Genomic DNA, 25,960 nt, shown 5'->3' on the forward strand with positions numbered 1-25,960 from the left:
CCTAGGCCCAGATGGCATCACTTCCCAATTCTACCAAATATCTAAAGAAGAAGTGATAACAAATCTACACACTCTCTTCTAGAAATAGAAACAGAGTAAAATTAAAAACTTCCCAATCCATTTTATAAGGCCAGCATTACCCAATTTTAAGACTTACTATACAGTAATTAAGACCATGTGCTATTAATGAAGAAATAGACACATACATCATGGAATAGAAAAAGGAGTCCAAGGCCAGGTGTGGTGGCTCATGCCTGTAATCCCAGCACTTTGGGAGGACAAGGAGGGCAGATCATGAGGTCCGGAGATTGAGACCAACCTAGCTAACATGGTGAAACCCTGTCTCTACTAAAAATACAAAAAATTAGCCAGGCATAGTGGCATGTGCCTGTAGTCCCAGCTACTCAGGAGGCTGGAGAATCGCTTGAACCTGGGAGGTGGTGGTTGCAGGGAGCCAACTGCACTCCAGCCTGAGCAACAGAGCAAGACTCCATCTCCCAAAAAAAAAAAAAAAAAAAAGTCCTGCTGCTTTGCAAAAGATACCATTTGCTTTGTAAAAGATACCTTAATAGAATTCAAAGTCAGGCTACAACCTAGGAGCAAACATTTGTAAATTATATAGCCAATAAAGTTTTTACTTCTAGCATATGTAAAGAACTGTCAAAATTCAACAATGAAAAAACAGATAACCCAATAAACTATGGGGAAAGATTTGAACAATCATGTACAGATGACAAATATATACAGGAAAAACCACAAAACATCATTAGCCATTAGGAAAATAAAGAAAAACGACAATGAGATATCACTAACTGTCTATTAGAATGGCTTTAAAAAAATAAAAACAACTTAAAAAAAATGGCTGTATCAAGTTCTGGCAAGAAAATGAAGCCACTAAAACTCTCATATATCAATGGTAGGAAGGCAAACTAGTGTACTCTACAAAACAGTCTGGTGATGTATTATATAATTAAATATACACTTATCATGTAATCCAGCAAACTCACTCCTAGGTGTTTATTTACCCTACAGAAATCACTTAGGTCCACACAAAAACCTGTACACAAATGTTAGCAGCTTTATTTATAATCGTCAACAACTGAAAACAATCCAAATGTCCTACATTCATACAAAGGAATAATACTTGGGAATAAAAAAAAAATCATCTATTAATAAAATTAACAACATGGATGAACTTCAAAGCTATTGTGCTGAGTAAAAGAAGCCAATGTCAAAGGTTTCATACTGTAGATGTATATATGCCAATACAGCACTCTAGAAAAGGCAAAGCTGGCCAGGTGCACAGGCTCACACCTGTAATTCTAGCACTTTGAGAGGCCAAAGCAGGTGGATCACTTGAGGTTAGGAGTTTGAGACCAGCTTGGCCAATACGGTGAAACCCTGTTTCTACTAAAAATACAAAAAAGTGGCTGGGTGCAGTGGCTCATACTAATCCCAGTACTTTGGGAGGCAGAGGCAGGTGGATCACCTGAGCACAGCTGTAATAAGTACAAATGTGTACTCATATAGGATTAGCACGAGCACCCAAGACGAAAATTTAGTTTTAAGTGGTACTAGGAGGGTAGCGAAGCAGGCCCCAGATGCACGGCAAAAGAAAATACAAAACACCTGAAATAACCTAATTTATACAGAGTACATAAAGAATTCCCACAGATAAAAAGTTCAAGAAACATGTTCACAGCCAAAAACCATAAACTCAAAAGCCAGCAAGAATTTGAATCCGAGGAAACAAAGAAATGCTGAATCAGATCCACAAAAACTTTAGATGGTGGAATTATCAGACAATAAATCTACATTTAATAAATATAAAGAATGAAAAGATGGGATCAAAAGTGAGACGGTGAAAGGAATAAGAAACTACAAAAAATGAACCATAGAAATAAAAAATTTAATTACTTTTTAAATTTGTTTGTTTGAGCTGGGGTCTTGCTATGTTGCCTAGGCTGGTCTCAAAACTCCTGGGCTCAAGTGATCTTCTCACCTTAGCTTCCTGAGTAGCTGGGAGTACCGGTGTGTGCCACTTCACCCAGCTTAGAATAACTGTATGATGAAAATAACATGAGGCCTGGCGTGGTGGTTCATGCCTGTAATCCCAGCACTTTGAGAGGCCAAGACTGGGGGATCACTTGAAGTAAGGCATCCACGACCAGCCTGGCCAACATGATGAAACCCTGTCTCTACTAAAATATAAAAATTAGCTGGGTGTGGTGGCAGGTACCTGCAATCCCAGCTACTCAGGAGCCTGGGTGAGAGAGGGAGAGAGGGAAAGAGAGAGGGAGGAATGGAGGGAGGAACAAAGGAAACAACACGCTGAAAACTTAATTCAGTAGCAGATTAGACCTCATTTTAGTTCACTGAGAATCAGTGAACTAAAACATCCGAAGAAATCACTTAGCCCTTTGACACACAAAGACCATTTAAGATGAAAAAGAACATGAAGGCTGTCTAATCAAAATCCCAGGTGATAAGTAAGAAGTAAGAGTATATAGTTTCTAAACTAATAGAGAAGAAAAAAAACAGATGCTGTTGTCAAAATGCTTCTAGATCCACATTTACTGTACAACCTAGAGGAAGTTACTTAACCTTTCTAAGCCATGGTTTCTCATGTGTAAAATAAGATAATAATGCCTACCACCTGCATACAGGTCCTGTGACTAATAAATAAAATCCAAATATGTACTAAGCACAGAATGCAATAAATGTCACTTGTTGGCAATTTTAAAAATAATTTTAGAGTCAGGCGTGGTGGCTCACACCTGTAATCTCAGCACTTAGGGAGGCCATGGTGGGCAAATCACGAAGTCAGGAGTTTGAGACCAGCCTGGCCAACAGAGTGAAACCTCATCTCTAAATAAAATAATAATTTTAAAAAATTTTGGGCCAGGCGCGGTGGCTCACGCCTGTAATCCCAGCACTTTGGGAGGCCGAGGCGGGTGGCTCACGACGTCAAGAGATCGAGAGCATCCTGGTCAACATGGTGAAACCCCGTCTCTACTAAAAATACAAAAAATTAGCTGGGCACGGTGGCGCACACCTGTAATCCCAGCTACTGAGGAGGCTGAGGCAGGAGAATTGCCTGAACCCAGGAGGCGGAGGCTGCAGTGAGCCGAGATCGCGCCATTGCACTCCAGCCTGGGTAAACTCCGTCTCAAAAAAAAAAAAATTTTTTTTTACCTGCAAAGTGCAATAAAATATTGAGACACGAAGGGAATAAGGCTATCTGAATCATGGTTTGATTTCAAAATCCATGGAGGAGTAGGACATTTGACCCTGCTTCATTTACTAATTCTGCTGACACACTTAGAAGATCCAGCGACTCCAGATATCCCTCCTGTTCCTTTTCCATTCACTGATCTGACTCTACTGCAATCTCCAAATTCTCCCCAATTTACAAATGGTTACAGGAGAAAAAAACCAATTCCAATCCTTTCATTCCTTATCTGAAGTTCTGCTTTGAAACTAAAAAAAGAGGCCAGGCCCAGTGGCTCAAGCCTGTAATCCCAGCACTTTGGGAGGCTGAGGCGGGTGGATCACGAAGTCAAGAGATCGAGACCATCCTGGTCAACATGGTGAAACCCGGTCTCTACTAAAAACACAAAAAATTAGCTGGGCATAGTGGCACGTGCCTGTAATCCCAGCTACTCAGGAGGCTGAGGCAGGAGAATTGCCTGAACCCAGGAGGCAGAGGTTGCAGTGAGCTGAGATCGTGCCATTGCACTCCAGCCTAGGTAACAAGAGCGAAACTCCGTCTCAAAAAAAAAAAAAAGTGAGACACACAGGCACACACAAGAAAATCACATACTTACTTTTCATTAGTTTTCCTGACAATTCTTTTAGTGGAGAAGCGGGACTATTTCTACTGGCTACTGTAAGTGAGGAGGAAGATTCTTGGGTTTCCATGGAAACTTGATGAGCAGGAGCTCTGGCCATTTCAAGATGGAGAGAATGGGCACTGTCACATTCCTGGGAAAGTAGCAAGTGATTCTGAGTGTAGTTAGTTCTATTATTCAGGTCAATTCCTTCTGAATGGGTCATAAACAACTGTGCTGAGCCATAATCCTCCAATCTCTTGTCAAGAGAATCAGTTAAAAAAGATGCTGTAGTTTTGTGTTTTTTAGATGGAGAGACAGGCTCAGCCAGTGAGCTCTGCTTCACTGTGTTTAGACTGTGTGCTCTTATTCGCGACCAAGTAGTTGAGTGAAAACTTTCAGCCTCTAACCAAAATTTCACCAAATGCTCCATTCTCCGAAGTTCCATGAATTGAATGAAATAAGGGAGGACAACAGTATCGTGCAAGACTTGTTCTAGGGTCTTAGAAAGGCTTGATTTGGTCTCTTGAGTCTGGTAGTTCAGACAAGATCTGCCTAAAAGACAGAAGCAAAAGAATGGCATTTCAGCAATAAGTAATTTCAGACTGACAGATTAGTCAATCATCTTTAGCAAAACTGGTACCAGAGACCTTGAATAAAGTCTACTTCCTACCAACTAAAATCAATAAAAAGACTACAAATACTATGCTTTTGGCTTCTGTTTATTTTCTTATTTTCTTTCTTTTCCCTTCCTCCCTTCCCCTCTCTCTCTCTCTCTCTCTCTCTCTCTCTCTCTCTCTCTCTCTCTCTCTCTCTCTCTCTCTCTCGAGACAGAGTCTCACTCTCTTGCCCAGGCTGCAGTGCAGTGGCACCATCTCGGTCACTGCAACCTCCACCTTCCAGGTTCAACTGATTCTCCTCCCTCAGCCTCCTGAGTAGCTGGAATTACAGGTGCGCGTCAACATGCCCAGCTAATTTTTCTATTTTTAGTAGAGATAGGGTTTCACCACGTTGTTCAGGCTAGTCTCAAACTTCTGACCTTGTGATCTGCCTGCCTCAGCCTCCCAAAGTTTTGAGATTACAGGTGTGAGTCACCATGCCCAGACTATGCTTTTGGTTTCTAAACAAAGTACAATTGTCCAAAGCTTACCTAAATTATTAAAAAGTTATTTTCTACTCAATAATTCTCATATCTCTTTTAATGACAATTCAGACCATGCAAATTCTTAAGAAAGAAAACTTATGATACTAGTTTCAAAGAAAAAGGGGCCAATAAAAATATTAAAAACTATACTCAACCTCATTAAAAATCCCAGAAAAGCAAATTAACATAAAATGCATTTTTGCTTGTCAAATTAGATTTTCTTCAAAAAATAATAAGCAGTAACAAGGGCACAGGAAAACAGGTAATATTCTCATTCCCTGGTCATGAGGACGTAAACTGCTGGAGGAGCATCCAGGAACAGAGAGCAAACTCTTAGTAAACTGCATGATTTTCAATCCAGTAATTCCACTTGCAGGCACTTATCCTGAAGAAAAATTGTGGATATATCTACAAAGATGTTATGAATTCAGGATTATTCATTCATAAGTAGGTTAAAGAGTAGCATTAGAATCTTACGTTGAAACATGAAACTAAAGGTAATAAAAAAAAAATCATTGGGCCAGGTGCAGTGGCTCACGCCTGTAATCCCAGCACTTTAGGAGGCCAAGGCAGGTGGATCACCTCAGGTCAGCAGTTTGAGACTAGCCTGACCAGCGTGGAAAAACCCCATCTCTATTAAAAATACAAAAAATTAGCTGGGTATGGTGGTGCATGCCTGTAATCCCAGCTACTCAGGAGGCTGAGGCAGGAGATTGCTTGACCCTGGGAGGCAGAGGTTGCCTGTAAGCCATTGCATTCCAGCCTGGACAACAAGAGCAAAACTCCGCCTCCGCCTCAAAGAACAAAAAATATTGATCTTATATTTAACTAAATTTACGATATAATTATAACCACAAGCTGATTGTTATGATAAACAAAAAAATTTTTTTTGAATTTGGCTTTCATAGCATGCTCATAAAGAGGGTCATTCTTATAAAACTGATTGAGGGTTTAAGCAATTTGTCGAAAGAGCTTTTCTCGATTCATTGGCATTCATATCATTTTCTTGAAGCATGTCGTGTGTCATCATCCTCAGCCTTACTGTCAATGTCAACTAGTTCATCTTTGTCAGTATCACAAGCTTGAGGAAATTCTGATCTTCTACAACATCTATAACTTCTTTTAATTAAACTCTATGAGATGATGCTAGATTCACATGAAGTTGTAAGACATAATATTGAAAGGGCTAGGTGTAGTGGCTCACACCTGTAATCCCAGAACTTTGGGAGGCTAAGGCAGGCTGATCACCTGAGGTCAGGAGTTCAAAACCAGCCTGACCAACATGGCAAAACCCCATCTCTACTAAAAATATAAAAATTAGTCAGGCATGATGGTGGGCACCTGTCATCCCAGCTACTAAGGAGGCTGAGGCAAGAAAATCGCTTCAACTCAGGAGGCAGAGGTTGCAGTGAGCCAAGATTGGGCCACTGCACTCTAACCTGCAAGACTCTATCTCAAAAAAAAAGAAATTGCCTAGGCCGGGCACAGTAACTCACGACTGTAATGTCAGCACTCTGGGAGGTCAATTTGAATGGATTGCTTGAGTCGAGCTCGAGACAAGCCTGGGAAACATGGCAAAACCCCATCTCTACAAAAAAAAAATTACAAAAATTAGCCAGGCATGGTAGTCCCAGCTATTCAGGAGACTGATGTGGGGGAATCACCTGAACCTAAGGAGGTTGAGGCTGCAGTAGTTGTAATCATGCCACTATATTCCAGCCTGGGTGACAAAATGAGACCCTGTCTCAAAAAGAAACAAAAACAAACAAAAAACCTGCCTATTTTCCAGAGTGTCTATACCATTTTAAATTCCCATCAACAATTTATGACTGATCTAGCAAAACTTAAAATTTTACTTTGTGAGCTCTGTGCATTTTGTTTGCTATGTATCATTGCTAAGCGTGATCCAAAAAAACATTGACACTCTGGTTTGAATACACACAAAAGCAGAGAGAGATGTCAAAAGAGTTATTAGAAGTCTATTTGTTCATGGATTTTTTTTTCAACTTAAGACAACATGACATGCAATTTTTATAAGTACAGAAATTTGGGTAAAAAACACTGAGTAAATAAAGGTCTCCTGCATATGTTTTTGTTTTGGAAGAATTTATTTTAATGTAACAGATTTTACCATATATACTATGACCTGCTTTTCTCACTTTAAACATACCTTAGATATTTTTCCATGTCTTTTTTAGACTTTTAAATGGCTACACTGAGCCTGGCCTATGTGGGAGAATCATTTGAGGCCAGGAGTTTGAGACCAGCCTGGGCAACACAGTGAGACCCTGTCTCTACAAAAATTTTAAAAATTATCTGGGTGTGTGGCACATGCCTGTAGCCCTAGTAACTCTGGGAGTTACTTGACATAGCTTGCGCCCAGGAGGTGAAGGTTGCAGTGAACCATGATCATGCCACTGCACTCCAGCCTGGGCAATGGAGCAAGACCTTGTCTCAAAAACTAACTAAATAAATAAATGGAAACAAATGGCTATACTATACTCCACAGCATGAGTATACCACAATTTGGTTCTTTCCCCATAACAGATATTTGTATGTTGTCCATAATTTTTGACCATTACAAACAATACTATAACGAATAGTCTTAAACATATATATATGTGTTTGCATATTTTATACTTACTTCCAAATTGCTTTCCAAAGTCTTCACCAAATTACATTATCATTAAACAGGATGGGTATTTCCCTACATCTTCACTAATATTTAATTATCAAACTTTAAATAATTCTAATATGCTAGGGGAACATTAACTGATTATTTTAATTTGCACTTCCCTCAGTAATAGTAAAGTGAGGCATCTTTTTCATATATTTATATTTAGTGATCAGACATATTTCTTCTTCTGGAAATGCTTGTTTTTCTACTGGGCATGCTTTATATTCTATATTTACAAGAACACAACACAGTGCTACCCATTATACTTACAGCTGTTATTTTTAATATATTTTTTCCAAAGCACCTTCCAATTATATAGTTCTGTATCCTATGACAGGAGTTTTGTATATTGTACTCAAATGCTTCTATTAGAAATTAACAAAAATGATAGTTACTTACCCAGGTCACCAAAATGAGCGGCCTCCATGTGGCTTGGCTGCTTCTTAAGTGTGGCTGTCCTGCTACTTGAAAAGGAGTCCATGTTGGCAGAAATGGCATTGATTGCAACATGACTTGGTCCTGCAGCCTCCAGCAAGGCGTGATTTTTAGTGCTTTTTTGTGGGGAATGTACGGCTATTGAAGCTATAATTTTTCAAAAAATTGTTAAGAATTAAACAATTTGATAGTCTAAAACCCTCATTAGAGGGCTTTTAGAGAACTTAAAAAATTAAATTTTGTAATACTTCTCTTAAGTCAGCATACTCAGCAAAAAATACTTAAAATTAACTCAATCAAGTGGCACAAAATTAGAAAGAAAACTTTATTTTTTTTTTGTTTCAGACAGAGTATTGTTCTGTCACCCGGCTGCAGTACAGTGGCATGATCTTGGCTCACTGCAACCTCCGCCTCCCAGGTTCAAGTGATTCTCCTGCCTCAGCTTCCCGGGTAGCTGGGATTACAAGCATCCACCACCATACTCTGCTAATTTTTGTATTTTTAGTAGAGACACCATTTCACCATGTTGGCCAGGCTGGTTTCGAACTCCTCACCTCAAGTGATCAGCTCATTTCAGCCTCCCAAAGTGTTAGTATTACAGGTGTGAGCTACCACACCTGGCCAGAAAACACTAATATTATTAATAATTCTCACAATACTGTGCCAAAAATTTAAGTTAAAAGAGGGAGATCTTTCTCTGAAAACTTCTACTGTGGATACAACTAACAAAGCCAGAAAGCATTCTAAAATATGGACTCTTTTTAATTCCTTAAACCTTGCTGGCTTTAGGAACGAAACTAAAATTGTAGAATAAATGCTTGGGGCGGGAGAACCTATAAAAATATTCTTCAGGCCAGGAGTGGTGGCTCATGCCTGTAATCACAGCACTTTGGGAGGCCGAGGTAGGTGGATCACCTGAGGTCAGGAGTTTGAGACTAGCCTGACCAACATGGTGAAGCCCTGTCTTTACTAAATATACAAAAAATTAGCCGGGCATGGTGGCAGGTGCCTGTAATCCCCAGCTACTTGGAGGCTGAGGCAGGAGAATCACTTGATCCCAGGAGGCGGAGGTTGCAGTGAGCTGATTGTGCCATTGCACTGCAGCCTGAGCAACAAGAGTGAAACTCTATGTGAAAAAAAAAAAGATAAAACACACTCCAAGTTCATAAAATATATTTTTAGTAGTCTGAAGAAATATTAATATCACTCTTTTGACTTCAGAACAAAGATAATTTCAGTCATTCAATAATAGCTGTAGGAATTACAAAAGGAAGAGTAACTGTCTTTATTTTTTCAATTTTAAAGGAAGTTTTATTTTTATTTTCATAAGAAATTGGAAAGAGCAAAATAACTTGTAGCTTTTTTATAAACAAAAGCTAGTTTTTGTGTTCAGACAAGTAAGAGTCTACAGGAATGGTGAGACTCTCACATTGTTTCTTAATTAGATGTATATAATGTAAAATGCTATTAACTCATTTGTACAAGATTTTCCCCGCTCCCTCTTAACATCTGTTAGAACTAGTAACTTATTTTTACCACTCCTTCCTGACAGTCTATCTTCCTTGCTCTCCATAGTACTACACTCCTAATTTCCTCTTCTATCTGCTCATTCCTCGATTCTTTTTGTCCCCATTTATCAATACACTGTGTTAGATATGGCTTACTTCCTTTACTCTTCTTCTTCTTGAGGCTATTTATTCTTCTTTTATTCTTTCTGCTGGAAAGCATATTTACTCTCAAATCTTTAATTACTACTAGAGCAATAGTTATCAAACTTTTTTTAAGCTGTAACTTCCTTTGCTTCCCCTCCCAAAATAAACTTAACAAGGGGCCAGGTGTGGTGGCTCATCCCTGTAATCCCAGCACTTTGGGAGGCTGAGGAGGGCAGATCAAGAGGTCCATAGTTCGAGACTGGCCTGGCCAACATGGTGAAACCCCATCTCTACTAGAAATACCAAAAATTAGCTGGGCGTGGTGGCGGTCACCAGTAATCCTAGCTACTTGGGAGGCTGAGGCAGGAGAATCACTTGAACCCAGGAGGAAGAGGTTGCAGTGAGCTGAGATTGTGCCACTGCCCTTCAGCCTGGGCAAGAGAGAGACTCCGTCTCAGAGGGAAAAAAAACAAACAAGTTATTCTGGCAAATTCAAGGAAACGGTCTTACTCATTCCCTCCACGTGGACTCCGCAATAGCTCCCGGGGCACACCTCTGTGGAGCAGATGAAACGTCCCTGACCTGTATGTGTAACTTGTCTTTGACCTGAGCTTTGATCTTGTATCTCATATCACTGATTACTCACTACTAGACATTCCCACCAATGGTAACCTTACTATCTCAAGCACAATCTGTCTTAAATATCAACCTAAAACATCATCATCTGTTTCTCCTTCTCCATTTCCCTGTCTGTTCAATCCACCAGTCTCCAAAACTCACAATCGTGGTCCCATTCTTTTTTATTGTATCTGTTTATTTGCCAAGATTTGTTGACTTTCCCTTCAAGATGTTTAAACATTTACTTACCTGTTTATTTTTAACACCATGCCCTCAGTGCAAGTCTTTCTGCATTATAACAAAAAACCTTCTGGGGTATCCATCCTGCAAATCTCTTCCTGACTAACCTTTCATAAACCCCATACTTAGAGCATCACTATCTTGCCCAAAAACCTACAGGAAGTGGCTTCCTGCTTCCTCTGTCTCAATTCTTTTTTCTGGTCTTTACAGCTCTCTATAACTTCATCTCAGTCTTTCTGTAAAAATCTCCCTTTACTTGTCTGAAAGCCCCTCTGCCCAATATATCCTCAAATAAGAAGCTGGGCTGGTAGGAAGAAAACAGAAAGACTCTCTCATTCAGATCTTTCTTATTCTTCAACTTTATGCAAGGTTAAGTGTCATTTCCATGAAGTCTTCCCTAAACTTATCAGAAATCATTTGCTGATCTCAAATTCCTCTGAACTCCTTGCAATGCCTCACTTAATTTGACTAATTCAACATACTGAAGGCTGAGTATGTTAAAACTAGATAATGACAGCTACCAATGGAGGGCTAACTATACTAGTTTCTCTATGTACCTTTTTTGGGGGATATTATTTCATCTATCTCTCGGGACAATTTTGTAAGACCAAATTTTCCTTTTTAGAGATGAAGACAAAAATGAAAACAAGTTGAATACTTTGCCTTAGGTTAATGAGCTAGTAAAGAGCCATTTCAACAGGCAGAATTTCAACCTAGGTTTGCTAGCCTCTAAAAAAATCACTCCCTAACCTTTGGTTTAAAACTCAGACCCCAAAATTACTGTGCATATAAAATAACATAAGTAAATAAATGACTCAAACCACCCAACATTCCAAAACCGAACATATAATTTCCTGGCATGGTTCTGTTAGGCAAGCCAGAAGGTAGGAATCAACCTCAAATATCCCTCTCTCTTATACCTCATATTTAATCAATAACAAACTTCTATCCATTTTGCCTCCTGATGTTTTTTCAAGTCCATTCAGATCTCTTTATTTCCGTAACTACCAATCTGGCCCAAGCTATCTGTGGAATTATTTTGACTAATGTTCCTTCTTCCTCACTAATCTGTAAGTCCAATGAGGGCCGGCCCTAAGTCTTTCTTGTTCACTGTTATAGTCAGTTTTTGTCTAACGCCCAGAACAGGTGTTCTATAAATGGCAGCTAGTATTATTTTGGTTTATTCGCCACTGTTCTGTGTATAAGTTTTGTCTTTTTTTTTTTCTCTTTGAGATGGAGACTCACTCTGTGACCCAGGCTGGAGTGTAGTAGTGCAATCTCAGCTCACTGCAAACTCCGTCTCCTGGGCTCAAGCAATTCTCACGCCTCAGCCTCCCAAGTAGCTGGGATTACAGGCACCCACCATTATACCAGGCTAATTTTTTTGTATTTTTAGTAGAGACAGGTTTTCATCATGTTGGCCAGGCTGGTCTTGAACTTCTGCCCTCAGGTGATGTGCTGTCCAGGCCTCTCAAAGTGCTCGGATTACAGGCGTAAGCCACACAGAGCGTGGCCATAAATTTGTCTTTCTAACCAGAATGCAAACATCTTGAGGGCTGTTTCTTGTACTGCTTCTGTATTATACTAAGGTTAAGTCAGTGAATGTTAAGCAAGATTATGTACTGTCATAATTAGAATGTAAGCATAGAATTTTTTAGCCTGGTAGAGATTTAGAAATTAGCTAGGCCAGCTGGGCACGGTGGTTCATGCCTGTAATCCCAGCACTTTGGGAGGCTGACGAGGCTGAATCACCTGAGGTCAGGAGTTCGAGACCAGCCTGACCAACACGGAGAAACCCTGTCTCTACCAAAAATACAAAATTAGCTAGGCGTGGTGGTGTGCACCTGCAATCCCAGCTACTTGGGAGGCTGAGATAGGAGAAATCGCTTGAACCTGGGAGGGGGAGGTTGTGGTGAGCCGAGATTGCGTCACTGCACTCCAGCCTCGGTAACAAGAGCGAAGCTCCACCTCAAAAAAAAAAAGGAAAGAAATTCGCTAGGCCAATCCTGCCATTCAACAAAAAAAGAATCGGCTTGAGAAGGGCTTTAAGCCTTATCAATGCCAATCAAATTTTGCTCAAAGAAGGAATTTGAACTAATGTGGAATCCAACTGGCTTTAAATGATAAGGAAAAAGTAAACTAGGCTATAAGTTACCCTATTTTTTTCCCTAATTTTACCACTTTCCTAAGCTATAATTAGTCTCTTTCTCCAGCAAATTGAGCATATAGAATACTCAATTTGAGCAAGACCACATAAAAACATTTGAAAGAAAAATCTAAATAAGTAGCAGTCTACACATTTTATGTAAACAAATAAATGAAATTAATATGTAATGACTATGGAAACAATTTCTATTATAATTTTCCCATTTCAATCTCTTTACACTGGACATAATAAAATCAGTCAATAATACAGCATCTTTATAAAGTATGCTCTAATCTATAAACGAGGATAATGTCTTGATTCCAACAAAAAATAAACAAAGTGAATATATTTTAAATTAAGGTCATTCATTCAAATAAAAAAGCAAAAACTAATCAACCATACTTCTGTATAAATGACAGAAAACTAAGCCTTGTAAGTGTCAGTGCTTTCCTGTAGTTAACAAACTGCTCAGTTAAGAGTAATCTTCATTTTTTTGTCTTACTAAACAAAGTCAACTAATCACTTTTAGGGAATAACTAAAGGTGTGATTAATAAGAAGTCACTAGGATCCAGCCAACACACACAAGGCTCAACTTATGGCCGGGCCTGGTGGCTCACGCCTGTAATTCCAGCACTTTGGGAGTCCGAGGCAGGTGGATCACGAGGTCAGGAGATTGAGACCATCCTGGCTAACATGGTGAAACCCCAACACAACCAAAAAAAAAAAAAAAAAGTAGCTGGGTGTGGTGGCACATGCCTGCAGTCCCAGCTACTTGGGAGGCTGAGGCAAGAGAATGCTTGAACCCAAGAGGCAGAGGTTGCGGTGAGCCAGAGATCATGCCACTGCACTCCAGCCTGGGCAATAGAGTAAGACTCTGTCCCAAAAATAAATAAATAAATAAATAAAGCTACTTATGGCTAGGCTTGGTGGCTCACGCCTGTAATCCCAGTACTTTTGGGAGGCTGAGATGGGTGGATCACTTGAGATCAGGAGTTCAACACTGGCCTGGTGAACCCCGTCTCTACCAAAAATACAAAAATTAGCTGGGCGTGGTGGCAGGCACCTGTAATCCCAGCTGCTCAGGAGGCTGAAGCAGGACAATTGCCAGAATCAGGGAGGTGGAGGTTGCAATGAGTCAAGATGATGCCACTGCACTCCAGCCTGGGTGATAAGAGCGAGACTCCATTTCAAAAAAAAAAAAAATGAAAGTAAAGTAAAAGCTTACTTTTTATATGCTAGGTGCTAAAGCAGATACAGGTTAAAGAGGGAAATAAATCAAAATCATAATTATAAAATAAGGCAGAAATGATTAATGCCAAAAAAGAGAAGATCACAGGGTTAAAGAGCCCACAAACGCAAAGCACATCACTTTTGAAATCAGTGGATTGCCGGTGGCAGAACTTACCTTTAATAGACTTGACATCTGAGGTCTTCTCTTGTTCTTTGCCTTTCACTGGAATAAAAAAGATCACTGTGACCAACTTTTGCAGTCAGAGATCCCTTCTATAACACTGTAAAAATTAGACCAGCTTTATCCTAAGATGAGTATTCAAAGTTCTAGAACAATGGACAGCCTTGGAGGAGGGCACAGGAGGGCAGCTGTCAGCAAAGTCTTCTCTAACGAAGTGACCGTGGAACAGCATCCAGTCAAAAGAGCTGAACCTGCTTATGGAGAGACAATGTAGTCACAACACCTGGGGCCAAATTTTGGCTCTACCACTTATAAGCCATGTGATCTTGACAAGTTACTTTACTTCTCTGGCTCTTAATTTCCTTGATTTATAAAATTAGGTCAACAATAAAAATGACCTTGGAGGGTTGTTGATTTAAAAAAAAAAATTACCTGTAAGGGACTAAGAGTAACTAGCACAGTAAATTTAGGACAAATGTTAACCAACATTATCTTCCACAGTACTGGCTACTAGAAGCATAGTGAAGAAAGTTCTTTGGTTGTGTATCACATCTTATTCTTCCCATACCATCAAGTACAAACATTCTAAACTTCTAACACTCAAAGTATAACAATTTGTCTATAAAATAATCATATAATTGCTCCTTTATTACACAAAACAGGAAAAACTCTGCTGTAGATAAGCTAATATGACATCCAAGAAAGGAAGCTGCCCAGCAGCTTAAGCCAAGTGTGAATTCTATTACAGGCTCTGACATAAGACTATTTTTAACCTTTTCTTGTGATTTTTTTCAACATTAAACTTTAAAAAATCTTACCATGAAAAGGTTATCAAAATAAGAAATGCCAAAATGTGCCCATCTCTCTATTTGTGCTCTTAAACATTAAAAGGTGAGAGGCCAGTAGCAGGAAATAACTTGCCCTCAGGGTATCTGGGTGAAGTCAATCCATCAACAGTTGAGTACTTGGTATGTGCCAGCCAGGCTCCCAGCTCAGAAAAGGCAGTGCTTTTGCCTTCAGAAAAGCAATTTACATTTAAGTGTGTGGACAATGTGAAAATAAATAAGATCACTGCAGGTACTGATCACAGCTGTCGGGAAGACAATGTTTAAAAATGTTGTAGGTTACTGGTGTTTGCAGTCCTCTCAGCATGGACTAAATCTCTCACTTGAAACATTAACTTGTCTTGGCTTCCTCGACTCCTCTCTTCTGCATATACACATGTATTTACTGGCTGATCTACCCATTCTTAAGGCTTACAATACCAGAGATATGCTGTTAGTCCTAAATTTCTATCTCTATCCTAAATCTTTTATCTCAAATTCATATAGCTGACCCATACCTGCCATCTTCCATAATTCCACTTGTCTAAAATGGAACATGTCATCTTTTCCCAAACCTGTTCCTACTCAGTCTTCATCTTCTCTCACGAATGACACTGTCATCCACCCACTACCCAGACCAAAATTCTGGAAGTCATCCTTCATATGGTCTGTTTATTACCTTCCACATGCAAACTATGACCAACTGATTCTACTGTCAAAATACAACACCACAGTTCCACTTTTACCACCCTAAAAACATTCTCCTACTATCAATCAGATCTCCTATGTTATACTAACATAAAAGTATATACCACCCAACAATCAAATATCAACATTTTGCTGTTTTTCCTTTTGTCCCCCTAAGTATTATACATAGAGCTCAAAGTTCTATGAATCACCACTTGACCCCTCATTTCCCAGATACAAATACTATACTAAATTAGGTATTTTCTGGCTGGGCAAAGTGCCTCATGCCTGTAATCCCAGGACTTTGGGAGGCAAAGGTGGGAGGATCACTTGAGGTCAGGAGTTGGAGACCAGCCTGGCCTACATAGTGAAACCCTGTCTCTACTAAAAATACAAAAAATTAGCTGGGTGGCGTGGTACACGCCTGTAATCCCAGCTACTTAGGAGGCTGAGGCAAGAGAATTAATTGAACCCAGGAGGCAGAGGTTGCAGTGAGTCAAGATCATACCAATGTACCCCAGCCTGGGCGACAGACTGAGACTGTCTCAAAAAAATAATAAATTAGATGCTTTCCTTCCATGTAGTTTTCTGACTATTACCACATACAAATATAATCTTCTTTAATTTTTATTTTTTTGAGACAGGGTCTTGCTCTGTTGCCCAGGCTAAAGTGCAGTGGCCTGATAATACTTGAACTCCTGGGCTCAATTGATTCTCTCATGCCACCATGCCTAATTATGCTTTCTGTTGTTGAGATGGGGTCTTGCTATCTTGCCTAGGCTAGTCTTGTACTGCTGGGCTCAAGTGATCCTCCTACCTCAGCCTCCCAAAGTGCTGGGATTACAGGTGTGAGCCACCACACCCAGCCAAACATTACATATATTTTTAAATGGTATTATTCTGTACATCTTTAAAAATTACACAAATGGCCAAGCATGGTGGCTCACACCTGTAACACTACCACTTTGGGAGGCCAAGTTGGGTGGATCACTTGAGGTCAGCAGTTCAAGACCAGCCTGACCAACAATGGTGAAACCCCGTGCCCACTAAAAATACAAAAACGAGCCACACATGGTGGCACATTCCTGTAATCCCAGCTACTCGGGAGGCTGAGGCAAGAGAATTGCTTTAACCCAGGACCTAGAAACTGCGGTGAGCCAAGATTGTGCCACTGCACTACAGCCTGGGCAAGAGTGAGACTGTCTCAAAAAAAAAAAAAAAAAAAAAAAAAAATTTTTTTTTTTACACCAATGGCACTCTATACATATCTGACCTGTATTCATAAAATACTCTACTGATGCAGTTCTAGTTCATTCATGCAACTCCAGTTTATTCATTTTAGCTACTTAATGTCTTTACAAATATACATTTACCCATTTCCTTGTTAATGAACATTTACTGTATTTCCTAATTTTCGGTTACACATTCAACCAATGAACACTCTAGTACACGTCTTCCTATGCATATAAGCAAGAATTTCTTTAGGATAAATCTCTAAAAATTGAATTCCTAGGTAACAAATTTTGTGCTTTTTTGCGGGGACAGGGTGCCTTGGCTCACTCCTGTAATCCCAGCACTTTGGGAGGGAGATCACCTGAGGTCAGGAGTTCAATCAAGACCAGCCTGACCAATATGGCAAAACCCAGTCTCTACTAAAACTGCAAAAATGAGCCAGGCCTGGTGGCATATGCCTGTAATTTCAGCTACTCAGGAGGCTAAGACATGAGAATCGCTTGAACCCAGAAGGCAGAGGTTGCAGTGAGCCAAATCGTGCCACTGTACTCCAGCCAGTGACTCCAGTGACGCAGTCTCTGTTGCTCACTGCAACCTCTGCCTCCTAGGTTCAAGTGATTCTCTTGCCTCAGCCTCCTGAGTAGCTGAAATTACAGGCACGTATCAGCCACCAGGCCCAGCTAATTTTTGCATTTTTAGTAGAGACAGGGTTTCAGCATGTTGGCCAAGCTTATCTCAAACTCCTTAAGTCAAGTGATCCGTCCACCTCACCCTCCCAAAGTGCTGGGATTATAGGCATCAGCCACCATGCCTAAACTGGACCATTCCCAGCTTCTGTAAGTAAAGTTTTATTGTAGCACAGCCATGCCCATTTGCTTACGTATTGTTTATAGCTTCAAGGATAGAGGAGAATGTGTCAAAAAGCATATGGTCCGCAAAGCCTAAAATGTTTACTATTTGGCCCCTAAGAGAAAAAGTCTGTTGATCTGATATGTAAAAGAGGAGGAAGGAAATTATTTTTTGCCAGGCGATGGATAACCAGCATCATTTATAAATTAGTCTACCCTTTCCCAACTAACTAGGAATTCTTTCTATATCGCATATATACCTGGGTCTGTTTGTGTTAATTTGTTTTGAAATATATACCATAAGTATCAAGAATGGAAGGGAAACCAAATGGAAGCCGGCAGCAAAATAATGTGGTCTCCTCAATCTTTATAAAATCAGCTCCCTCTTGACATTTAAGCTGAGATTTGAATGTCATCTCCTTAGAGGACTTCCTTAACCGCTCAATCTTAACAGAGATGACTGCCTAGACAGACCAGGGTGTTAATTGTCAGATGGTGAGAAGTGATTGGATTTGGATATGTCCGAGGTAGACCTAAACAGATTTTCGGATGGGTCAGATATAGAGTAGGAGGAGAGGTTCGAGGATGTACTAAAGTTTTGGCCTTAGCAATTAAAAAGCCAAAAATGCGGGTGGGTGCAGTGGCTCATGCCTGTAATCCCAGAACTTTGGGAGGCTGAGGCAGGCAGACCATCTGAGGCCAGGAGTTCAAAACCAGCTTGACCAACATGATGAAACCCTGTCTCTATTAAAAGTACAAAAAATTGGCCAGGTGTGGTGGCACATGCCTGTAATCCCAGCTACTCGGAAGGCGGAGGCAGAAGAATCGCTTGGCCTGGGAGGCAGAGGTTGCAGTGAGCTGAGATCACGCCACTGCACTCCAGCCTGGGCAGTAAAAGCTAAACTCTCCAAGAAAAAAAAAAGCCTCAGAAAAAATCCAAAAACGCTACTTATTGAAATGAGAAAAACTGGTGAACATGTTTAAAAGTACTAAATCTGGCATAAAATTTTAGGTATCGTAAGTTGAAGGTATCTATTGGATCAAGTTGTGCACACAGCCCACGATGGCTTTAAAGGCGCCCAACACAAATTTGTAAACTTTCTTGAAACGTTACAAGTTTTTGTGACTTTTTTTTTGAGACCGAGTCTTGCTCTGTTGCCAGGCACCAGGCTGGAGCATAGTGGCAAAATCTTGGCTCACTACAATCTCCTCCTCCTGGGTTCAAGCAATTCTCCTGCCTCAGCCTCCCTAGTAGCTGGAACTACAGGTGCATGCTACCACACCCAGCTAATTTTTGTATTTTTTAGTAGAGATGGGGTTTCACCATGTTGGCCAGGATGGTCTCAATCTCTTGACCTCGTGATCCGCCTGCCTTGGCCTCCCAAAGTGCTGGGATTACAGGTGTGAGCCACTGTGCCTGGCCTTTTTTTTTTTTTTTTAAAAGCTCATCAGCTATTGTTGGCGTTAGTGTATTTTATGTGTGGCCCAAGAAAATTCTGCTTCCAAGGTGGCCCAGGGAAACCAAAAGATTGGATACCCCTGTATTAGAGGTGTTAACTGTAGGTAGAGATATAAAGTCAGGTAGAGATATAAAGTGGACCTAAAGTTGGATCCACCAGTCTGGATTCCAGGGCAAGGATCCAAGGTAAAGATTAAAAGTGGGAACCATCAACGCATTGGTTGTATTTAAAGCCTGAATCGAATCCCGAATAGGACCATCCCCAGCTTCTACTCTTGCCACATCCAGCCTCCAAAAAGCATCTACAATGATTTTTTTTTTTTTCTTTTTTTTTTGAGACAGCGTCTCACTGTGTTGCAGTGGTGGGATCATAGCTTACTGCATCCTCAAACTCCTGGGCTCAAGTGATCTTTCTGCTTCAGCCTCCTGAATAGCTCACAACACCCAGCTTTTTTTTTTTTTTATTCTTTTTGTAGAGATGGAGTCTCTTTATGCTGTGCAGGTTGATCTTGAACTGGCCTCAGGTGATCCTCCTGTCTCAGCCTCCCACAGTGCTTGATTACAACGGTGGGCCACCTTGACCTAGAATGATCTTTTTTAAGATATAAGTTGAGATCACTCCTCTTTCAAAACTTTAAATTAATATTCTCTCTGTATTTTGTTTTGAGACAGGGTCTCACTTTGTCATCCAAGCTGGAGTGTAGTGACTCAAACATGGCTCTTTGTAGCCTCCACCTCCAAGGCTCAAGTGATCCTTCCACCTCAGCTTCCTGAGCAGCTTGGGACCACAGGTGTGCACCACCATACCTAGCTAATTTCTTAACATTTTGTACAGATCTCATGTTGCTCAGGCTGGTCCTAATTCCAGGGCTCAAGCCATCCTCCTGCCTCGGACTCCTAAAGTACTGAGATTACAGGCATGAGCCACCACGCTTGTCATCTTGGCATCAGGAATAAAACCTAACCATGGCCTATAGAGCTCTCAATCACCTGATACTTGCCTGCATCTATGCTCCAGTCACAGCAGTCTTCTTTCCTCTTGAAGGGCACCATGCTCTTTCTTGCCACCTGACCTTTGAACATGCTATTCACTGGCCTCTCTAGTTACGTCCTACTGATCCTTCAGCTCTAAGTTTCAAGGTCACCTGCTGAGGTCTCTATCTAACACTTAACCAAAATGCGTTTCTCCTCTTCAATCTTTCATTAACAGTTTACTCCATTTGTAAATACACACCTATACACACACACTTACATGGAGCAGGAGGGAGAAGAGAGATTTGTTTGCTTTATTGTCTGTTTATCCAAGCAGACAATAAGCTCCGTGGGTGCAGGGACATTGTCTTGTTCACTACCCAACAGTGAGGGCCTAGCATAGCGCCTGGCAGACTGTGGACACTCAAAAGATATTGTTGAATACAGACAACAGTCTCTTGTGCAACATGCAATCTGCCTCGTTATTCTTAGAATGCTTTTTCCTTCCTTAAAAAAAAAAACAAAAGTTAACCACTTCAGTAACAATAAACTAGAGAGCTATTAAGTATACCCCTGCCTTACCAATCAGGCTTCCTCCTATTTTACCGGCTTCATTCATTCAGCACTTTCATTTATTCAGCACCTAGCATCAGTTACCAAAACCCTGTACATACTCAAGAGGTATTTAAAGTCATTCGGAGTTCAACAGGCCTTTGGGAATCATCTAATACTCAGCTCACAGAAGACAGAAGAGTAGGTTAACTGGTCTGTCCCCCATTACAGTTAATAGCAGAGCTGTCATATGAATCCAAGTTCCTGATTTTGTTTACTGCTTTTTCCACAACCCATTTCTGGCTGGCTGTGGTGGCTCACACCTGTATTCCTAGCACTTTGGGAGGACGAGGCGGGCGGATCACTTGAGGTAAGGATCAGGGGTTCAAGACCAGCCTGACCAACATGATGCAATCCCGTTTCTACTAAAAATACAAAAATTAGCCAGGCATGGTGGGGCATGCTTGTAATCCCAGCAACGTGGGAGGCTGAGGCAGGAGAATCGACTGAACCCAAGATAGCACCACTGCACTCCAGCCTGGGAGACAAGAGCGAAACTCCATCTCAAAACGAAACAAACCCATTTCTGTCTGGTACATTTCATCTGAAGCAACAAGAATTGACAGGAAAAATCACTACTGTCCACAGACCCACACTTGCTCACTTCAAATATGTATTTTTAACTAAGTGCAACAACCTTACTCAGAATTCAAATCAAGCTGCTTCTACCTAAATATGGGGCAGGTAATACAACTGAAAATCAAAAATATAAGTAGTTCGTTTATAAAGTTACGGTTCCAGTAGTTAGTAAACTTGCGAAGTCATCAAAAGTAGTGGTCTTCCTGTTGGGGAACTTTAGCAATAAGTAATTTTATTTTAGGAACCGCAGTAACTACCCTTCCCCCCAAAGAGGAAACTGGAAGACAGCACTGGTTGAAGAAAATTATTTTTTCACGTGTTGCTTTTACACATAAAACCCTCAATATTTGGAAAACTCAGACTTCCAAAACAAGGCACTAGATTTTCTTGATCTTGATCCACAGTGCGGAAAGAAACACAAAAAACTAAAACCCCCCTAAGAACTGTTCTTAAGCATATACGCATGAACTTCTGTGGGTTTCAGCAATCGCTGGTGAACCGGCGCGACAATTCTCTGACCTCGCGCAAGAAGGCCACCTTCTCCCTCCCAGAAGAGTCCCGGAGCAGAGCAAGACACTCAGGAGGCGTCTGCGCGGAGGCCGACGCTCGCTGAAGGCCTTGCTGCAGCCCTGAAGGAAGCCCTCGCAGGCCCACCTGCCCCACCGCCGCCCCTGATGCCCGGCCTGACTCCCCGCCGGCGCCCCCTCAGCTACCTTTCCGCCGGAAGAAGGACATGGCGGGGCCCGGGTCGGGGCGGAGGGTGCGGGGGGACTGGCGCGGGGAGGCCCCGGCTCCCCTCATTCAGCAACCGGCCCGGACTTCCGGGTCCAGAGGGGCCGCAGCACTAGCGCGAAAAGAGACACTTCTTCCGGGAGTTGGCCCCACAGCCTCCTCGGGATGCCCAGGCAGCTCCAGCCGCCATATTACCAAGAAGCCGCCCGCCGGAGTTCCGGTCCTTCCCGGCGCTAGGCTTCACGGGAGGTCAAGCGCCGGCTCCGCCCCTTTCCCCCATCCCCTCCCGCAGGTGCAGGGGCGTGCGCCCGCATCGCCCACGTGACGCTACGCGCGTACGACCCGCGCCTCTAGCCCGGGCACCGGGGTTCCTGGAGCGAGTCACGGTTTCTGCAGCTGCTTCGTGGTGTGGGTCGCCGGCTCTTGGTGGAGCGCTGCAGACCCAGTCTCTGCAAAACCAGCCCGCCTCGAGCGAGAGCCCTCCCTGCAGCTGGAACGGCGCGGGCTTTAGGTCCCGGGCGTCCGGCCCCTGGGCACCCTTCAGAGTGTGCCCTCCTAAAAGGCAGGGCCAACCCTGCCACGCTAGGGCTCGACCCCTTCTGCTCCTCCGTTCGTGATTTGCTCACAGGCGCTGGCCGGCACGAGCAGCTTTCACCCTGTACGCCAGCCCCTGCAGCAGCCCACCGCGGCCCGCAGGTTCCACGCAGAACCCTGATTGGGAAAAGGCACAACCTACTGCATGCGGAACCAGCAGCTCCCTCGGTCACGGTGACCTCGCGAATGAAAAGGGGAAGCAGACTTATTGCGGAGTACAATCCCTGCGAATGCTCAGCTTTGTAAGGAGCTGCAACCTAAAAACTCGCCAGTATTTAAAAGCAAGCTCCAGTGAATCATTATTGCTCAAATGCCATTTTCCTTGGAATCTTCTGACCCTCCCTCTACTCCCAAAGCAAAATGAATCGAGCCTCCCTGTCTTTGGTGCTCCTTATACCCCGCGAGTGCGCTCAGCAGCTGAGTGATAGTCTAACTGCTCCCTGGGGTTGGGGTTAGGGAGGGCAGGAAGGTAATAGTAACTCAATAAAGGTTTGCTGGAGTTTTTAAACCAATGAAGTTTATCACGTGACAGATGGGGAAACAGGCCCATCAGAGGCAACTTGCCCAAGATTGTTCAGTCAGTCCAAGAACCCGAAATAGGCAAATCCCTTAGCCTCCTTTAATAATGATATGGTCTTTTCACTGTATTATTGGAGGAGGTTAAAAGATTTGCCTACTTCCTTTCTGACCGGGCGCGGTGGTTCACGCCTGTAATCCTAGCACTTTGGGAGGCAGAGGCGTGCAGATCACCTGAGGCAGGAGTTAGACCAGCCTGGCCAAGATGGCAAAACCCTGTCTCTACGAAGACTACAAAAATTAGCTGGGCGTCATGGCGCGCGCCTGTAATCCCACCTATTCAGAAGACTGAGGCAGGAGAATCTCTTGAACACCGGAGGCCAAGGTTGCAGTGAGCCGAGATCGCGCCACTGTACTCCAGCCTGGGCAACAGAAGAAGATTTATCAAAAAAAAAAAAAAAGATTTGCCTATTTCGTTTCAGAGCACTGCGCTATACCCTCCAGATGAGTAATAGTCCTTGAGTCAGTCCTGGTACCTGTAAAACTAGGCACTGAAAAAATAAAGTCAGCTGCCCAAGGTCACACGCTAACTAGGGGTGAAGCCTGGATTTCAAGGTCAAGCCTCTCTCCGGGTAAGGAGAGGGAGTCTGGAGCGCTGGGCAGAAGCAGCACTGGCAGCGGCTCCGGACGCCCAGAGTGAGCTGGTGCCGCTTGGAGGAGGTCTGGCCGCTTCCCCCGCCGCCCCCCGCCCCCGCCCCCGGCCTTGACTGGGCCTGCACGGGGAGACTGTGCGCGTCGCCCACCCGGGGATCTGAGATGCCCTCGGAAGCCAATCTGTGTTCTGGGCGGACCACACCCCGCTGTCTGTAGCCAACAAAACCCTGGATCGTGCATCCCACCCCCACCAATGGGAGATTGGCTGAAGCCGAGGACCCGGGCGCGGTCTCCGTGGGGTTTCTCTGCAGGCTGATGAAACACGTGGCTGTCTACCAGGGGCCCAAGTACAGGGTGTCTACACTTAAGCAAGAAAGCGCAGCGCCCTTCTCTCGTTTCCTTCTAGCGTGCAGTCCCTCGCTGGGGCTTTTCTATTTCTTGTGTGTTTAGTTGGATGGGGCGGGAGGGAGTCAGGGGAGGGAACAGTGCGAGAAATCCCCTCAATGTGTCTGACAAGGGAGCAGATCTGACAGAGTTGGGGGAGGAGGACTCTAAGTTCCTCTTTCCTCATTCTCTCCAGCTAAGCAGAGTCAGTGCAGAAGCAGTGTCTCATCTCGACTTCCAGTGTGATTGCAGCCTTTGCCCCGCCTACCAGAAATTCTGAAGTCGCCTTATCCCCCCAACAGCTGCAGACACCTCGTCATAATGGCGGTCAATATTTATGAAGTACTTATTACGTGCCCTCCTTGAATTAAGTGCTTTACAATTACTCTCACTTAATTCATCACTCTTTCCCTTCCCCGAAAAGAGACCCTGTGAGATGGCTGCCATCACAACCCTCAATTTACAGATGTGGCCTAAGGCTCCGGGTAACTTATGCAGGTTCATAAGGCTGGGAAGAGGTAGAGACAGGGTTTCAATCACTGTCAATCAGACTCCAAATCCATTTGTTTATACCACTTTCTCCTGTCTTTCTCTCCACCCACCCATTTATCCAGTGTCCGAGAATGGGATAGCTGTTGGGCAAGTATAAAGGGATGAATGACATCTGGCAGTACAGATGCTTCGGGTGCCTTCTGAATCACCACCCATTAGAGTGTTTATATATTAGGGAAGCTTGCTGCTAAGAGTATCATCATGTAATCTTTTGAAATCTGATGATCCACGTATAAGTAAAGTCAAAACAAGAATTAAAAAATAACAAGAATATTACATTAGCTTGAATACCCAGCTGTGCCAAACTAATACCCTGCATTGTATTTCTGAATTAACTTGATAGAGTCATTTTAGTTTACATGGAAGATAAAATAAATTGGCCGGGCACGGTGGCTTGCGCCTGTTATCCCAGCACTTGGGGAAGCCGAGGAGGACAGATCACCAGGTCAGGAGTTCGAGCCCAGCCTGGCCAACATAGTGAAATCCATCTGTACTAAAAATACAAAAAGTTAGCCTGGCATGGTGGCCCACTCCTGTAATCCCAGCTACTCCGAGGCTGAGACAGGAGAATTGCTTGAACCCAGGAGACGGAGGTTGCAGTGAGCCGAGATCACATCATTGCACTCCAGCCTGGGGAAGAGAGCAAGACTCCTTTTCAAGAAAAAAATGAAAAAGAAATTTTTATCAGAAGTTTCTTGAATTATGCTCCTAATTTTAAGGGAATCGTCAATTTTTTTATATCAATTATATTAATTATAACAAATCAGTGTGGTAAAATCAGTAAGTTAATTATCAGAAATCCAGTGAATGAAATTAATCTAACATTGTTTACAAATCAATGAATAGTAGTCTACAACAAATATTCTAACAAATGTAGTTCATCAAGCATTCATAGCCTTTTTTTTGAGACAGAGTCTCATCTCACTCTGTTGCTCAGGCTGGAGTGCTGTGGTGCGATCTCTGCTCACTGCAACCTCCACCTCCTGGGTTCAAGCAATTCTCCTCCCTCAGCCTCCTGAATAGCTGAGACTACAGATGTGGGCCACCATGCCCGGCTCATTTTTGTATTTTTCATAGAGATGTTGGCCAAGCTGGTCTTGAACTCCTGACCTCAGGTGATCCACCCGCCTTGGCCTTCCAAAGTGTCGGGATTACAGGCA

At 42.6% G+C, this 25,960-nt stretch overlaps 1 protein-coding gene across 4 annotated transcripts in view; it reads right to left on the bottom strand.

Annotated features, from left to right (window-relative positions):
* The window catches only part of AKAP10 (A-kinase anchoring protein 10), a 92,589-nt gene extending 70,270 nt beyond the window's left edge, over positions 1–22,319 (bottom strand). For 3 of the 4 annotated variants that reach the window (XM_002748063.5, XM_078373188.1, XM_008996761.5), the window contains exons 1-4: positions 22,082–22,319; positions 14,149–14,196; positions 8,051–8,233; positions 3,828–4,385 (exon numbers count right to left, since the gene is read on the bottom strand). In XM_002748063.5, the coding sequence (XP_002748109.3) occupies positions 3,828–4,385; positions 8,051–8,233; positions 14,149–14,196; positions 22,082–22,169 (877 nt within the window). In that variant the 5' untranslated portion in view covers positions 22,170–22,319. The remainder of the gene's footprint in view (positions 1–3,827; positions 4,386–8,050; positions 8,234–14,148; positions 14,197–22,081) is intronic. The other variant, XM_078373189.1, reaches the window with a different exon arrangement.
* Positions 22,320–25,960: the final 3,641 nt, after the last annotated feature.

Source organism: Callithrix jacchus, chromosome 5 (assembly GCF_049354715.1).
Source record: "Callithrix jacchus isolate 240 chromosome 5, calJac240_pri, whole genome shotgun sequence".
Lineage (NCBI taxonomy): Eukaryota > Metazoa > Chordata > Mammalia > Primates > Cebidae > Callithrix > Callithrix jacchus.